Source organism: Lepus europaeus, chromosome 3 (assembly GCF_033115175.1).
Source record: "Lepus europaeus isolate LE1 chromosome 3, mLepTim1.pri, whole genome shotgun sequence".
NCBI lineage: Eukaryota > Metazoa > Chordata > Mammalia > Lagomorpha > Leporidae > Lepus > Lepus europaeus.
In genome coordinates this window covers 163835713-163853272 of record NC_084829.1, presented here as the reverse complement: position 1 = coordinate 163853272, position 17560 = coordinate 163835713, and the positions used below count along the sequence as shown (strand labels likewise).

Genomic DNA, 17560 nt, shown 5'->3' with positions numbered 1-17560 from the left:
AGTGGGTAAAACTGCCACTTATTATGCCAGCATCCCACATAGTGCCTTTTTGAGTCCCAGATGTTCCACTTCTGATCCAACTCCCTGCTAATGGTCTGGGAAAAGCAGATGAGGATAGCCCAAGTGTTTGGGCCCCTGCAACCCATGTGGGAGATCCAGATGAAGCTCCTGGCCCGGCCCAGAATTGGCCATTGTGGTCATCTGGGGAACAAACCAAAGACTGGAAGATGTCTCTCTGTCTCCTCTCCACCCCTCAGTAACTCTCTCAAAATAAATAAATAATAGATCTTTAAAAGGAAAAAGTAAAAAAAAAATTCTTACCAAGTATATAGACACAATTTAACTTCCATTGCCAAATGTATGCAGTGCTTCTTTACTAGCAAGAAGGGAAGCATCCAACACTAGGCGTTCCACTGTCATACACTGACGAGGACCCTCTACTGTTCACACAGATCTAAGAACCCAAAATGGATGGGTGATGGAGCCGGAGTGCAGGGTAAGATCATGGAAGGGGAAGCAGTGAAGGAACCACGAGACCCACAGGATCATTTTGACACAGAAAGTGAAACTCTGAGTAGGGGCAATCCCAGCTCCTTTTCTTGGTGTGACATTCTTTCTGGAATTCACACCCATCAGGCTTTAACCTCACAGTCCCCCAACGCTAACACTGACTGACAAGGTCTTAACAACCAGTTTGCTAAATCCAATGGCAACCTCCCCATTCTCATTCTAAGTGAATAATATTCAGCAACATAACTGACCACTCACTCCTTGAAAATTACTTGCCTTCCGCCACCTCAGCAGCTCCTCCTCTCTGGCTTCTACTGTCATTTCCTTCCTCAGCGAGGCAATGAAGTACCCCAGGTTCTAGGCTCAGACTTTTCTTCTATATCTACAGTCCATTTCTTAAGGATACATTCAGTCCCAAGGCTCTAAAAGTTTCTGATACGATGACTCTAAATTTGTAACTTCTCCCCTAATTTCTGATTATTATAATAGAAAGCACATTCAACATTTGATATTTCAAATTTTGCATTTCCAAACCTAATTTTTTGACTTCCCTTCCAAATCTGCCTCTCTGAAAGTGTAAAATGAAAGACAACTCCACCGAAGGCCAGTGCTTTGCACACAGCCTCCATCTGCAGTGCCAGCAGCACCCACAGGGCACCCATCTGCTCCACTTCCAATCCAGCTCCCTGATAATGTGCCTAGGAAAGTAGTGAAACATGGCCCAAGTGCTTGGGCCCTTGCACCTATGTGGGAGACCCAGAAGAAGCTCCTGACTCCTTGTTTCGCCTGGTCCATTTGGGGAGTGAACCAGCAGATGGAAGCTAACTCTTTCAAATAAATAAATAAATAAATCTTAAAAAAAAACAAACAAACCAGTAAGTCACCTAATCTGAACACATTATTTGTATCATACACAATCCATCCTAACTGCTGTCAGCTTCATCTCCAAATTAAACCTACATAATCCAAGTACTTCTCAGTGTCTTCAACACTAGTCCCCGTCACTTTCACCTTCCTCTTAGCATCTCTGCTTTCAGCACTGCCCTCAAAATCTATTTTCAGCCCAACAGCCAGAGTGATCTTCTTTTTTTTTTTGACAGGCAGAGTGGACAGTGAGAGAGAGAGAGACAGAGAGAAAGGTCTTCCTTTTTGCCGTTGGTTCACCCTCCAATGGCCGCCGTGGCCAGCGCGCTGCGACCGGCGCACCGTGCTGATCCGATGCAGGAGCCAGGTGCTTCTCCTGGTCTCCCATGGGGTGCAGGGCCCAAGGACTTGGGCCATCCTCCACTGCACTCCCTGGCCACAGCAGAGAGCTGGCCTGGAAGAGGGGCAACCGGGACAGAATCGGTGCCCCGACCGGGACTAGAACCCGGTGTGCCGGCGCCGCAAGGCGGAGGATTAGCCTATTGAGCCGCGGCGCCGGCGAGAGTGATCTTCTGAGATATAAATTGGGCTGTGATTCCTCTGCTTGAATTCCTCTAACAGCTTCTCATCCCAGTGAAAAACAAAAAATACTCACACAGCCAACAAGGCCTTTCCATCTGCCACTGGCTCCTCTTCCTGCAGACAACACTACCCTAACTCCCAGCTTGCTCACTAAGCTCTTCACTTTAGGGCCTGGCAGAAAACTCGCAGATCGGGGGTGGTGCAGCGGCATAGAGAGTTAAGCCTCCACTTGCAGTGCTGGCATCCCATATGGGCGCTGGTTTGAGTCTCAGCTGTTCCACTTCCGATCCAGCTCCCTATGAATGTATCTGGGGAAGCAGAAGAGAATGACCCAAGCGCCTGGGTCCCTGCACCCACTTGGGAGACCTGGAAGAAGCTCCTGGCCTCAGCCTGGTCCATCCCTGGCTGTTGCAGCCATTTAGGGAGTGAACCAGTAGCTGGAAAACCTCTCTCTCTCTCTTTCCCTCCCTCTCTTTGTAACTCCGGCTCTCAAATAAATAAAATAAATCTTTCAAAAAATGACAAACTCGTAGATACCAAATGACTGCATGTCTCAATCAGATTTTCTCTCAAATGCTACTTCTCAGAGGCATTCTCCAGTCACTCTATAAAAAATAGTATTTCCTTAAGTTAGTTTTTTATTGCATTACTTTATTTAAATTTCTTTAAAGTACTTTATTATGACACAGTATAGTTTATTTTTGTTTTCCTTACTGACAATAACCCAGCACCATCACCAGCACCAGAAAGTAAGCTTCTTGAGAGGCAGGTACTTTGTAAGCCAATTTTTCACTCTTTCTGTATCATCAATAGTAGACGATGTCTAGCCTCAAGTAAGTATTCAATAAACATTGTTGAACTACATAGGCCCAGAGGTGAGATGATGATATTCAAGTCAATACAGAAAGATTACATTTATGTATATTGTGTAGAATGTGTGTACATATGCAGGAAAAAAGCAGCTTGAAAACTAAGTGATGGCAAATCAAGCAGGAATTTGTAGGCCATGCTAGGATTTTTGTACTCATTCCTCAAAGTAAGAGAGAATCACTGAGAGATTTTAAAGCAAGAAGAGATACTGAGACTGACAGCAATATAAAGGCAGATTGAGAACCCAAGACTAGAAGAAGGAACACCAGTTGTAGGGTTCTGAAATTAACAGTGCCTTGAATTAGTGTAAAGCAAACCTGGGATGAAAAAAATGAGCAAATCTGAGGTACATAAGCAGCAACTCAACTAAACCAGCTAGAAACGGCAAATTGTAACAGAACATTCAAATATCAGGAAAAACATAAATGACAATCTCAAATGCCAAAGCCCTGTCATTACTGTTAATCCACATGGAAGACATCTGGTACAGAAACGACCAACAGAACAACACAATCTTGAGCATCACTAATCTCAAAGGAACTTTTTTGAGAATACTGAAATCTATTTCTAAAACAAGAAAAAAAGTATAAGAAAAGAAAATCATAGATACACCTGCAGTAACTGCTAATGTATTTAAGAAGGACATCACTATCAAAAGGTTTAAGTTAGTAAGGCAGCAAAATTCTGTATTAGAAAATTTATCAATGCAATTCACCACAGGAATAGAATAAAAAAAAAAAAACTCATGATTATCAACGGAAGTATCAAAATAGCTTCATAAAATTGAACAATTTACAATAATAAGCTCCCAAAAAACAGAAAGTAAAAGGAATGTTTCGGGACCAGTGCCGTGGCTCACTTGGTTAATCCTCTGCCTGCGGCGACGGCATCCCACAGGGGCTCCGGGTTCTAGTCCCGGTTGCTCCTCTTCCAGTCCAGCTCTCCGCTGTGGCCCAGGAGGGCAGTGGAGGACGGCCCAAGTGCTTGGGCCCCTGCACCCGCATGGGAGACCAGGAGGAAGCACCTGGTTCCTGGCTTCGGATCGGCACAGAGCTGGTCATTTTAGGGGTGAATCAACGGAGGGAGGACCTTTCTCTCTGTCTCTCTCATTGTCTGTAACTCAACCTGTCAAATAAATACATGAAAATCTTTTAAAAAAGAAAAAAAAAAAAAAGAGAATGTCTCTTAATTTGAATAAAACATGGCAGACAACATGATGCCAAATGGGAAAGTTTTAATGCATTTTCATAGAGGCTAGAAGTAAAGCAAGGATGCCCACTAATGCAGCAAATAAAAAATGTAAAACTGGTTGGCACCACGGCTCACTAGGCTAATCCTCTGCCTGTGGCGCCGGTACCCGGGGTTCTAGTCCCGGTTGGGGCATCGGGTTCTGTCCCAGTTGTTCCTCTTCCAGTCCAGCTCTCTGCTGTGTCCCGGGAAGGCAGTGGAGCACAGCCCAAGTGCTTGGGCCCTGCACCCACATAGGAGACCAGGAGGAAGCACCTGGCTCCTGGCTTTGGATCGGCGCAGCGCACCAGCTGTAGCGCCCATTTAGGGGGTGAACCAATGAAAGGAAGACCTTTCTCTCTGTCTCTCACTGTCTAATTCTGCCTGTCCAAAAAAAAAAAAAAAAAAAGGTACAACTAAGGATGGCACCAATACAATAACAGAATACAGTAAAAATTAAAAAGATTGAAAGCAAAGAGAAAAAACTCCCATTTTTGCAAACAGCATGAGATTTCTAAATTGATCAGTCAATATAATCAAAATAAAACATTTTACAATAAAGGAAAGATATCAGCAGGATTGCAGACCAGAAAATCAAGTTACAAAAATAAATAGTAGTATACTTAGAAGAAAGATGGTAAGACAGAAGTTATTCTTTATTCTACTTCAGCTCATCAATTACTTCTTTCATGGATCATACTTTTTGACGTTGTTTGTAAAAATTCATTTACACACTCAAGGTGATATAGATTTTCCTCCTATGTTCTTTTCCTGTATTTTTTCTAAAAGTTTAATTTTGTATTCTACAACTGCATCTATCAACTGTCCTGAAATAATTTTTCTGATAGGTGGTGTAAGGTGTCAGGGTCAAAGTTGTTTTTTTTTGTTTGTTTGTTTTGTTTTTTTAAGATTTATTTATTTATTTGAAAAGGCAGAGCCACAAAGAGAGAGAGGGAGAGGCAGAGATCTTTCCCTCACTGGTTGATTCCCTCAAACAGCTTCAAAGGCCAGAGCAGGCCAGGTCAAAGCCACAAACTCCACCTGGGTCTCCCATGTAGGTGCATGGCCCAGGTATTTGGGCCATCTCCTACTACTTTCCCAGGTGCATTAGTAGGGAACTGGATCAGAAACAGAACAGCTGTGATTGAACCAGCACTCATATGGGATGGCGGCATCACAGGCAGCAGCTTAAGCTGCTGTGCCATTACAAAGGCACCAATTCTTTTTTTTTTTTTTTTTTTTGGGGGGGGGATGGGGGAGGGCAAGTGGATGTCCAGTTGTTCTAGCACCATGTGTTGTTTTTATTCAGATCACCTTTTCTCCATTATATGATTTTTTTCTCCTTTGTAAAAATCAATTAACTGTATTAATGTGGGTCTATTTAAGAGTCTTCTACTCTGTTCCATTTAACTTTTTACTATTTAGCCAATATAATACTGTCCTGATTGCTGCAATTGAGTAGTGTCCTGCAGTTCAGCCTTCCTCTTCAATTCTGAGTTAGCTATTCTGGATTTTGGTTTTTTGCCTATCCTTATAAACTTTAGGATCATTTTATCAATATTTACAAAACAACTTGAGATTCTGCTTGGGATGCCATTTAATCTACAGATCAAGTTGAGAAGGACGTGTACCCTGAAAAATATTCAGTCTACTCATCCATGAACAAAGAATATCTCTTCATTTATTTAGTTCTTCTTGCCTCAACTTCTGTTTGTCAGAAAATACCATAATTTCTCTCTCAATTCTGAAGGATGTGGTACTTGCTGCCACCCTAGCTCATGAAAGGTTCTTACCTGCTGCCTCAGGTACATGGGCTTATCAGTGCGGGTAGATGCTACTGTGCTAAGAACCGAGACAGACAAGCCTCCAATGGACTGCAGCGTTCCAAACAATTACACCAGACAGACCCTGCCAGTCCAACAGTTGTGTAAGTCGGGGAATTCCCGGTGCTTCCTATGCCACCATCTTCCCTAAATCTAAATTCTGAGACATGAACACCACAGAAAGTTTAAAAAAGATTTCACATAATATATGAATAAATAAGAAAGATCTTACTGGCAGCTCAGCGGAATGAGAATCTAAGATAAAGCAAAACAAAAGAAATGTTTCTTTCCTGCTATAATTCTAATATCCTTCTGACAAATTCCATGGAATTAATGAAGTGATTCATTCCTGTGATTCTCAATTCAATACATGGTCATCAATAAAAACACATCTTAGGAGAACTGCTGGTTTTTTTATCATTTCCATTAAAACTTTTAAATGAATAACAAGAAAAACAACAGAACTAGCAAAATTCATCTATGTGAATAATTATCAGATCAAGATTGTTCAATATTTTTAACCCAAAAATATTTCTTGAAAAATTTAAGTAATGATAAACTATTGAGCCTTATACAAAAGTTTGTTTTATAGAGTTCCTACTAATTTATCTAAAAATAGTAACAATGAGTTGGCAAGAAACTACTGTGCCCTTAAATTTTCTTCAATCCTGAATTAACATATTCCTTTTTATAATCATCATTTGGGAAGAACAATACATGTATTTATAAGACTATAAGATACTATCACTTAGATAACATCAAAACAGAAGCAGCAAACTAGGCTAGGTATTGTCAGTGTACCATCCCCATTTAATTCTCACAATGAACATGAGAAGCATAATGATGTTCCAGTCATAGAGAAGAGGAAATTGAGATAGTAAAAAGCCACAAAAATAGTACTCAAATCCAGAGGTTGGCTCTCAAACACTATGCATTCTGTATTCCAACAAACAGTACATCTATTTAAGTAGCAACCCCATCAACTGATACTTCAGGAATCTTCAGTTACTTATCTGAACAGTAGAAATAACATGTACTGACTTTATCCTATTGCAAACTGAATCATTTATTCATTATTTAAATATTTACTGTGTTATTGCTATTGTGCTGACATCACACTAGGTACCACAAATAACAACTGTAAGCAAGACAGGGGATGAAGTTAATAAACAAAAAGAAGAAAGGAGTGGAGAAAACAGCAACATAGTGTTATGCATGCTATAACCACTAGAAGAGTAAGGACACTTTTTGAACAACAAACTTAGTGGGAAACAAGGAAGCACAAATTTAGTGGCAAAGATGGAACTAAAAAAAGTCAGACTGTGGTGGCATTCTTATAAGAAGGTATTAAATAAAACGATATCATGTTACTGAATACATACATTAAGAGAGTAAGACTAATTCTACAACTATTTCTAGCAAAAATTTTAAAAAAAAATAATTTAGGATATTATAGGGGCAGGCACTCGGTGCAATGGTTAAGCAGTCAATTGGGATAGCCACATCCCACACTGGAACACCACCTGGGTCTGTCTGGACTCCAGCTTTCTGCTAATGCACATCAATGGGAGGCAGCAGGTGATGGCTCAACGGTTATTAGATCCTCGCCACCTATGTGGGATACTCAGATTGAGTTTTTGACACTTGGTTTTGGCCTGGCCCAGCCTCAGCTGTTTCAGGCACTGAGGAGTGACTCAGTGAAAGTAATTAGGAAAGGAAAGTAAGTGGGAAAATGATCATGACATTGTAGCTTAGAGCCAGAGAAAAAAGTGCTTAAATAGACTTAACATAAAATAAGGTATTGTGCTTTTTGGTGCCTTACATTGTTTTAGAAATAGTCATGTACTTCATGGAATTGGGCAGCCATTATAATTACCATCCAAGATGGTTTTTGACTCTTGCTTGATAATTCTATCCCTAAGCCACCTTATCATGATACAGTAGGACTCATTAAATTTAAATCTAAGGCCTGCACCACGGCTCAATAGGCTAATCCTCCACCTGCGGTGCCGGCACACCGGGTTCTAGTCCCGGTTGGGGCGCCAGATTCTGTCCTGGTTGCCCCTCTTCCAGGCCAGCTCTCTGCTGTGGCCCGGGAGTGCAGTGCAGGATGGCCCAAGTGCTTGGGCCCTGCACCTCATGGGAGACCAGGAGAAGCACCTGGCTCCTGCCTTCCAACGGCAAAGGAAGACCTTTCTGTCTCTCTCTCACTGTCCACTCTGTCAAAAAAAAAAAAAAAAAAATTAAATCTAAGGCTGGCAGTATGGTGCAGTGGGTCAAGCTGCTATTTGCAACACAGCATTCCTTACTGGAGCACCAATTCGAGTCACAGTTGTTCCACTTCTGAACCAGTTCCCTGCTGATGTGCCTGGGAAGGCAGTGGAGTATGGCCCAAATATTTGGGCCCCTGCCACTCACATGGAAGACCCAACAGATTTTTGGGCTCCTGGCCTCTGTCTGAGCAAGCGTAGCTGTTTGCAACCATTTGGGGAGTGAACTAGTAGATAGAGGAATTCTCTCCCTCCCTCTTCCTTCCCACCCCACAATGTCTTTCTCCTTCTTTGTTCCCACCCCACAAAGTCTCTTCCTCTTTCATTCTCTGTCACACTGTCTTTTAATTAAGTAAATCTTTTTGTTTAAAAAAAAAAAAAGTTAAAGCTGATAAGCTGATCTATTTGGGCTACCAACATCAATAAAGAAATTCCTTTGAAGTTGTCAGCACTTAACCTGAAGCTTGAATATTCCACCATAGGCTGTACTGTACTACAGTTGATATTATATAAGAAGCCAAGTGAAAATGGCTTAATCATTTGAGTTTAGGAAGCTCTAATGAATCAGAAAAGCCAATGCTTTACATTTCTTGTTGACATAATACACTGTAATTTGGTAATGTATAATAGGTAGGAAATACTGTAGAAACCAGGCTACCTTTTTTTGTAGTAAGTATGCAAACATTATCTTTAACTCAATTTCACTCAAATGTAGCTTTATTACTAAAATAATCTTGAATTCTGAGACCAACTTTAACACTTTTACTCACTAGAAAGCTTACTATGTGCCAGATGCGGTCCTAAGGCAATGAATACTCCCTGTTCTCTGACTGAAATGGTCTAGCATGGCTAGATCACTGTGCCAGGCCTTCACCGGGCTCACAGCTGTAAATCTCCAAAGTTTTAAAATTCTACCATACATCAGCTTCGAAGCCTCTTTCCTCTGTAGGGATCTAGGAACAGCTTTGGGCCACAATGTTATCACAACCAACCGCTACAACATTACAAGAGGAGGTTACTAGGTCCACTGAGACCTCCGTTGATGCCATCTGAGATCTCCAACGTCTTATCACCTCCCCAACAGGCTTGGTACTATGAGATAGAGGGCCTTAACAGTGTTGTTATTATGTTAACCAATCAGGCCAGGTAAAACCACATCCTCCGTCTTCACTAGGGTCCAGCGACACTGACCCCCCACCCCAATTTCCTCTCCTCTATGAAATCCTCTCATTACTTGGTTAATGCCACTCTTAGGACTATTAGCTGCTATTCTCACTCTGGCCTTTATATTATCTTGTCTGTTTAAGTGTTTACAGAAGGTGATAACGGAATGAACCAAAGCCTTCACCAACCAGGCAGTCAACCAAATGCTGCTACAGGGATATACTTGGCTCCCCACCCAGGAGACTGCAGTTTGAGACATCACCCCACACCAGTGGAAAGTAACTGGTCACCCTCATGTCAGCAGGAAGTAGCTCTAAAGACATATCATCATCTCTCTACAACATCCTGGCTGATGTGATGTCATACAACACCTGCTTTATAAAAAACAAAAGGGGGGAATGTTAGCAAAATGGCACAGTCTTATCTGCGGCATGATCTACGCCTCAGACACCATCCTTGGCTCTAGGCCCCGTCACCACTGCTAGAAGCTAGGTGACCAAATAGCCCAACCACAGGTGTCAGCTCCATTCCCACCTTAATGCGATTTGCTGCTCCTATTTCCCTGCTCCCTGTAAAGGTACAACAGGACCTACTTCCTGCACACATGCGCTCTCTCTCTCTCACTCTCTCACCCTCACCCCTGGTCAGTGGGGTTCCCCCAACAATAAACCTTTACTCCAAAAATAAAAATTCTACCACACATTATATTGTAGAAAAAACAATCCCCAAATCACAATGGCTTAATCCATTGAGCACTTACTTCCTGTCCAAGCTATCTGTCCCCTGTGCTGTGGCAGAGAAGGCTCTGCTGTACAGCACCACCCAGAGGTCTAGGCTGGCTGGCTCTCCACGATTTTGTTGCTGTACCAGTAGAACAGGACATCTTTAGGCATAAGGACAGGATGAGAAAATACGGGATGCTCCTGCATTGCCTACTAAATGCTTTGGTCAGGAACTAACGATTCTACGCAGCAATCATTGGAATTGCAGGGGAATGGGCAAGAACAGTATTTCTGCATGCTTAGGAGAAGGGAAGAAGTGTATGAATGAAGAAGAGAAATCTCTATCATACTACGCAGGAGAGATTGAAATATAGTGCCAGGACATGACTCACAGCCTTTTCAACATGCACCCTTGATTGAAAAGTACCTTCCAGGGGAGATCTCTAGGTGAAAGGTGTTTATCTGGACCATAACCCCTCTCACCAAAGACGACAGGAATGTAGGGTCCTTATAGATGAAATTAATAAAAACATTGTAAATAATTAAGATCAGCGGCTCAACAGGCTAATCCTCCGCCTTGCGGCGCCGGCACACCGGGTTCTAGTCCCGGTTGGGGCACCGATCCTGTCCCGGTTGCCCCTCTTCCAGGCCAGCTCTCTGCTGTGGCCAGGGAGTGCAGTGGAGGATGGCCCAAGTCCTTGGGTCCTGCACCCCATGGGAGACCAGGAGAAGCACCTGGCTCCTGCCATCGGAACAGCGCGGTGCGCCGGCCGCAGCGCGCTACCGCGGCGGCCATTGGAGGGTGAACCAACGGCAAAAGGAAGACCTTTCTCTCTGTCTCTCTCTCTCACTGTCCACTCTGCCTGTCAAAAAAAATAAAAATAAAAAAAAAAAATAAATTAAAAAAAAAAAAAAAAAAAGATCAGCAACCTGGGCACAGAAGCTAGTTTTCAAAAGCTTCCTAAAACTGGAAATCACATTCTTGATCTGTCCCCATAAATGTGTGGTTTTCAATGTCAAAGTTCTCTGTTTCAGTTACAAACACCTCATTATTCAGTTACTGAGGAGGACTCATCAAAATCACCCCAAATTTTTTCCTACTGGAGGCTGACATCTAAGCAGCTACAAACTACCATCTCTCCCCCCCTTCTCCCCATTTTTTCCCTTCACCACTGCCATTCTCTTACCTTGTTACTTACTCTCTCACTTATACCTTAACTCATCGCAAGTAAAATTCTACATCCACTTTCTCCATTTTGTGTCCTGTTCAAAAACATTAAACTGCCACAGAAAATGAGTTCAAAACTTTTGGAATAATCAGGAAAGCTCTAAGTAATTTGGCTACAGTATGCCTTTCCAAGTATTTTTCCCAATACAACCCTTCATGTATCCTATAATACTGAAAGCTGAGTTAATTATGGCTCTCTAAACACACTCTAAATTTAAACAATACTGCATCCCCCATCTTTTGAAACCTAGATTTTTTTCCCTCCACTTTTTCAGATAATCTCTAAAGCAAAACGTACCCCAACACTAACTGAACATCTGCACCTTTCTTGCAAGGATTTAAAATGTTCTTTGTGGGGGCCAGCACTGTGGCGGAGCAGGTAAAGCCGCCAACTGCAGCGCTGCATCCTATATGGGTACCAGTTACAGTATCAGCTGCTCGACTTCTGATCCAGCTGCCCGTGTTTTGCCTGGGAAAACATTAGAGGATGGTCCAAGTCCTTGGGCCCCTGCACCCACATGGGAGAACATGATGAAAGGTCCTGGCTTTGTTTGGAGCAGCCCAGCTACAGCCACTGTGGCCATTTGGAGAGTGAACCAGAGGATGGAAGATACCTCTCTCGCCCTGTTCCTCTCTAAATCTGTCTTTCAAATGAGCCCATAAATCTTTTAAAAAAATAATAAAATGTGTTTTGCAACACAGTATGATCTTAGTACTCTCCCTCTTCATGTTCTCTATATATACTCTTTGATTCAAAAATGTTTCAAGTTTTTAGGAAAAAGAGTTGAATTAACAAAAGGGTAAGAAATGGAGTTTTCATTCATGAAAATAAGAAGGGAACTCACAAATCTCACCAAGGCAAGCAAGCAAGGTAGGAAAGGAAGGAGACAGAGGTAGTAATCTCGATCCTAAGAGAATAGATGGTAGAAATTTGGCTGCTTGACACAGTGGTTTCATAAACACAACAGAATTTATAAGTAGTAGTACAACAATCTTATGAGAAAGAAAAGCTTGAAATAAATAAAAACCTAAAAGAAAATGCAAAGGATATGTTTTACTTGTTTTCAAATGATAAGATCATAAAAGCGATTGAAAATCATAAAGAAAACCTTAACAGAATCAACTACAGGTTTAAAATGTAAGACTGAAAATAGAAAAAATTTAAAGCCAACCATTAACTCAAACTATTAGGCACACACACCTATGATACACAGAGCGCATACAACTCTGGCAACAGAAATGCTGATATTCAAATAAAAAACAGGGGCCAGAGCCATGGTGTAGTAGGGAGCTATGATGCTACATGCAGCACCGGCATCCCATCTGGGCACCGGTTTGAGTCCTGGCTACTCTACTTTCAATCCAGCTCTCTGATAATGAGCCTGTAGAATGAGCAGTAGAAGATGACCCAAGTGCTTGAGCACTTGCACCTGTAAGAGACCAGGAAAAGTCTCCCAGTTCCTAGCTCCTGGCTTCAGATACGCTCAGCTCCAGCCATAGAGGCCTTTTGGAGAGTAAAGCAGCGTATGGAAGATTTCTTTCTCTCTCTGCCTTTCAAATAAATAAATAAATCTTAAACAAATAAAATTAGCTAGATGGGATAAAATAGATAATTCAGAAGCAAAGCAAATATGAGCTTTTCAGAAGGAAAATTCTGGGGCCGGTACTGAGGCATAGTGGGTAAAGCTGCCATCAGTAGTGCCAGCATCCCCTGTGAGCACCGGTTTGTATCCCAGCTGCTCCACTTCCAATCCAGTTCCCTGCTAATGTGCCTGGGAAAGCAGCGGAAGATGGCTCAACTCCAGCCATTGTAGCAATTTGTGGCAGATGGAAGATCTCTTCCTTTCAGTAACTCTGCCTATCAAATAAAAAAAAAAAAAAGAAGAAGAGCAATTCTGAAGCTTTCAAATTCTCTAAGTCCTCAATTTAACAATCAGATTTCAGTTTAAAATTCATCAAAATAGAAAATCAGATACTTAAATTTTAAGACTTAGAAACACAAATAAACTAAAACTAGCACTCTTAATATGATGGTGGCACATGAACAAATTCATGTTTAAAACATGCTCACATATTAGTCATACAATTTTATTTCTGGAAATTTGTCTCAAAATATTCAGAAAATGTACTCCAGCATCTTCTTAAAAAGTTATCTGCAACATTAATATGCGTAAAAAGTGAAAAATAAATGTCCAACAAGGAATGGTTAATAACAGCACATCCATACATTGTGCAACGTAAAGACACAGACCCAGAAAAAAAGGTATATCTATTAACAGAGGAAAACTTTAATGGTCTAAAAAATTACCTAAAATATATATACATGGTAAAAATAGATAATGTTAATCAATCATGTCCCACTATCCTATATATAGTATACCAATAAAGATTCTGTTCAATAAATATACTATGTATAGTAACTGTGAAATAATCACTATGGCACTGAAATATTCCCAGAAGGAATTTAGCAGGTTAACCCTTGTAATCATCACCGGGTAGTAGACGTCAAATGATCAACTTTTGGAAACCTTTTTTGCCAATCAGATTTTACAAAGAGTATCTATTTAAGGTAAACTCAAAGTTTTATAATAAGAACATAAGTCTCATTTGTAAGCAGAAACTTAAAAAGTTTATTTTATAGATGTAGAATAATATAGATTCCCAGAGGCTGGGAAGGGGATGGTATAGACAGGTTGGTTATAGGTTACAAAGTTAAAGTTAGTTTGGAAGCATAAGCTCTAGTGCTCTGTAACACTCTAAGATGACTATAGTTAACAACTTACTGGACAGTTTTAAACAGCTAGAACAGAGAATGGTGAATGTCTGAATATATTATCTTGTTTTCATTTTTATACTTTGTATACATATCATTTTATTTCTTGGTATAAATATAAATTTATACATAAGTCGAAAGCAAACATGTTTCTCCTAAGACGACAAAGGGATTACTTTTACAAAGACAGTAATTATCAATTGTGGAGAGGTTTTGTTTTGTTTAAATTTCTGTTTAACCCTGGTATCACCAAATATTTAATAATGTTCAGCTTAATCAAAACAAATTCTCTAATATAGTATTCATGTCATAACAAACATATACAATAAAATGAATGAGAAATTACTGCAAGTGTTAAATCACTGGATAGAAGCCAACCCAAAATGTCTGTACTTTTTATCCTATGATTTATAATTCTAAGAAAGTTTTATTACCTCACTGTAAGTAATTTCAAAAAGCACAATTTAAAATTATTACAATCTGTTTAATAACAATACTAAATTTTTCTATAGAAGATAAATAGGTTTATCATCAAAAGTGCAATTTTCCCCTTCAGGACATAAATTAAGTTTTTTAAAGTCTCTGTCATTCTTTTTATGAACTACCTACCACCTTTTCATATTCAAAGACAAAAAACTTTTAAAACAAAGTTCTGGGGCCGGCGCTGTGACGCAGCTGGTTAACACCCTGGCCTGTAGCGCCGGCATCCTATATGGGAGCCGGTTTGAGACCCGGCTGCTCTACTTCTGATCCAGCTCTCTGCTATGGCCTGGGAAAGCAGTAGAAGATGGCCCAAGTCCTTGGGCCCCTGCACCTGTGTGGGAGACTCAGAAGAAGCTCCTGATTCCTGGCTTCGGATCGGCACAGCTCCGGCCGTTGCGGCCAATTGGAAAGTGAACGATTGGGTGGAAGATCTCTCTCTCTCTCTCTCTTTGCCTCTCCTCTTTCTGTGTAACTCTGACTTTCCAATAAATAAATCTTTAAAATAAATAAATATAAAACAGAAAGTTCTTTTGAGATTGACTGCTATGACTCTCACTTTATAAACACATAAACAGATACAAATAAGTTGGAAATTTCTCCTACTTACACACTCAGGTGGAACTAATAGCCCAATATGCTTACAAAAATCTCTTTTATATAGCTTACTGAATACAACACTATTATTAAAGAAAAGTTATACAACTACATGGTATAATAGTGGGCAAACAGAAATTCTAATTTATGCTTAACCTACTTATTTGTATTCCTTATAAGATCAACAGAATTTAAATGAAATTTTTCCTTCCAAGGAATTAATTTTGTAAAGTTAATGGAAAGTGTATATAATTGGTGAGTTTACTTTTAGAAAACACTAGCAGGGTAATAAAGATTAGACTATCTGGAAAATAAAAACAGCAGATGCCATATTCATTTACATCAATGCTAATACATTTTTGGTGGGCAAAGTACTAACAGTGTTATTAGTTTTTCAATAGCAATTAGGGTCTATCCTTCCATGTATTCTTACTATTGTAAAACAAAATTTAATAGTGACTCAGAAAACCAGTAATTTTCACTTCCTGTTGAAAAAGAAAATAGTCTAGTAATAGTTGTAATCGCCATTTTAAGAATCACTAAAGGGTTACCTATTAATGAGAAGCACACCCAAGGGAGAGGAGTAAAGAAAATGGAATGGAGGGAAAGAAGAGAACACAAAATTGTGTCTGAGTAATTTCTTATGAGATGTCACCATCAAAAAGCATTCAATATCCTATTTACGACCTCTAAATATGAAATGTAATAGTTTTATGATCATAGAAATAATAGTAAAGTTAAAAAGATGCTCTGAATCATGCTTTACATTGGTAAAAGTTATCTTTTATGTTTATTAAGATGACTTTTTATTACATTAAGGGAAAGTTTCAATTAATGTTCACTAATCTTTCTGTAAGAGATAATGAGATGCTACCCCGGTACCTGTCACTCATGGACAATTCAAATTACGTGCTCCTGCTAACACATCCCACCTACCTTGCATAAATGTTAGTGGTACAGACATCTACAAACTTACTACTTGTTCACAACAAGAAACAGCTTTTAACAAAGAGAACAGCTTTCGTTACCTCGCTGACGCTGTGTCCACATTCTTCTCGTACATACAGTGATTCAAAACACAGCATTTTTGTGAAGTCATATTGTGTCTGCTCCTTCCTGCATAACTCCTTCACAAAAATTTATGGGAAAATGGGGGCCAGCGCTGTGGCACAGCGGGTTAACACCCTGGCCTGAAGCACCAGCATCCCACATGGGCGCCGGGTCAAGACCCGGCTACTCCAATTCCAATCCAGCTCTCTGCTGTGGTCTGGGAAAGCAGTAGAAGATGGCCCAAGTCCTTGGGCCCCTGCACCCAGGTGGGAGACCCGGAAGAAGCTCCTGGCTCCTGATTTCAGATTGGCGCAGCTCTGGCCATTGTGGCCAACTGGGGCGTGAACTAGCAGATGGAAGACCTTTCTCTCTCTCTCTGCAACTCTGACTTTCAAATAAATAAATAAATCTTATTTATGTGTGTGTGTGTGTGTGTATGGGAAAAGGCTTTCCCAGTTAAGAATGTCAGCAATGTCTATGGTTTGCCCATTAGATTAGCACTAAATGAACTATAAATTATTTTTATATTTTGTGGTTAAATGATAACCTATTCGGGGCCAGCGCCGTGGCTCACTAGGTTAATCCTCCGCCTGCAGCGCCGGCATCCCATATGGGCACCAGGTTCTAGTCCCGGCTGCTCCTCTTCCAGTCCAGCTCTCTGCTGTGGCCTGGGAAGGCAGTGGAGGATGGCCCAAATACTTGGGCCTGTGCACCCGCATGGGAGATCAGGAGGAAGCACCTGGCTCCTGGCTTCAGATCGGCACAGTGCTGGCCGTAGCGGCCATTTGGGGAGTAAATCAACGGAAGGAAGACTTTTCTCTTTGTGTCTCTCTATTACTCTACCTATCAAATAAATTTTTAAAAAATGATAACCTATTTTCCATTAGACTAAACATTCATTAACTTAAAAAACCCTGAAAAGTGAGACCCAAATCTAAGATTTGGAAATAACTACTTACTGCAGGTACCAGTAATTTCTTCACTTCCTCAACTGCTCTCTTCAGCTTGATTTCTGCTCTGTTCTGAGCATCTTCCACAGTGATTAGAACATGTAAGTCTTCATTTAGATGCTCCCAATTCGGTTTGCCTCTATTTTGCTCCTCCTAAAAAAAATTACAAAATACAGTGTTATAAATTTTTCTCTTTAAAGAAACTATAACTGCATTATATTGCCATGGTAACATTACAGACCTTATGAATTATCCTCCCCCCCCCCCCCCCACTTGGGTATAAGACTACTAGGTTAAATGACAGATCCTATAATGAACACTTGTTGAACAACTACTCTGTATAGGAATGGAGCCACATGCTAAGGATATAATAGTTGCATGAGAAATCCCAACCTTTATAGAGCTTCTAAGTACAAACAAACTTTATATAAGGTATCATTAAATTATCAG

At 40.6% G+C, this 17560-nt stretch overlaps 1 protein-coding gene across 6 annotated transcripts in view; it reads right to left on the bottom strand.

The window, feature by feature from the left end:
- QKI (QKI, KH domain containing RNA binding) overlaps positions 1–17560 on the bottom strand; it is a 171555-nt gene that overhangs the window by 37025 nt on the left and 116970 nt on the right. For all 6 annotated transcript variants that reach the window (XM_062187021.1, XM_062187017.1, XM_062187018.1 and 3 more), the window contains exon 4: positions 17120–17263. In XM_062187021.1, coding sequence (XP_062043005.1) covers positions 17120–17263 — 144 coding nt within the window. The remainder of the gene's footprint in view (positions 1–17119; positions 17264–17560) is intronic.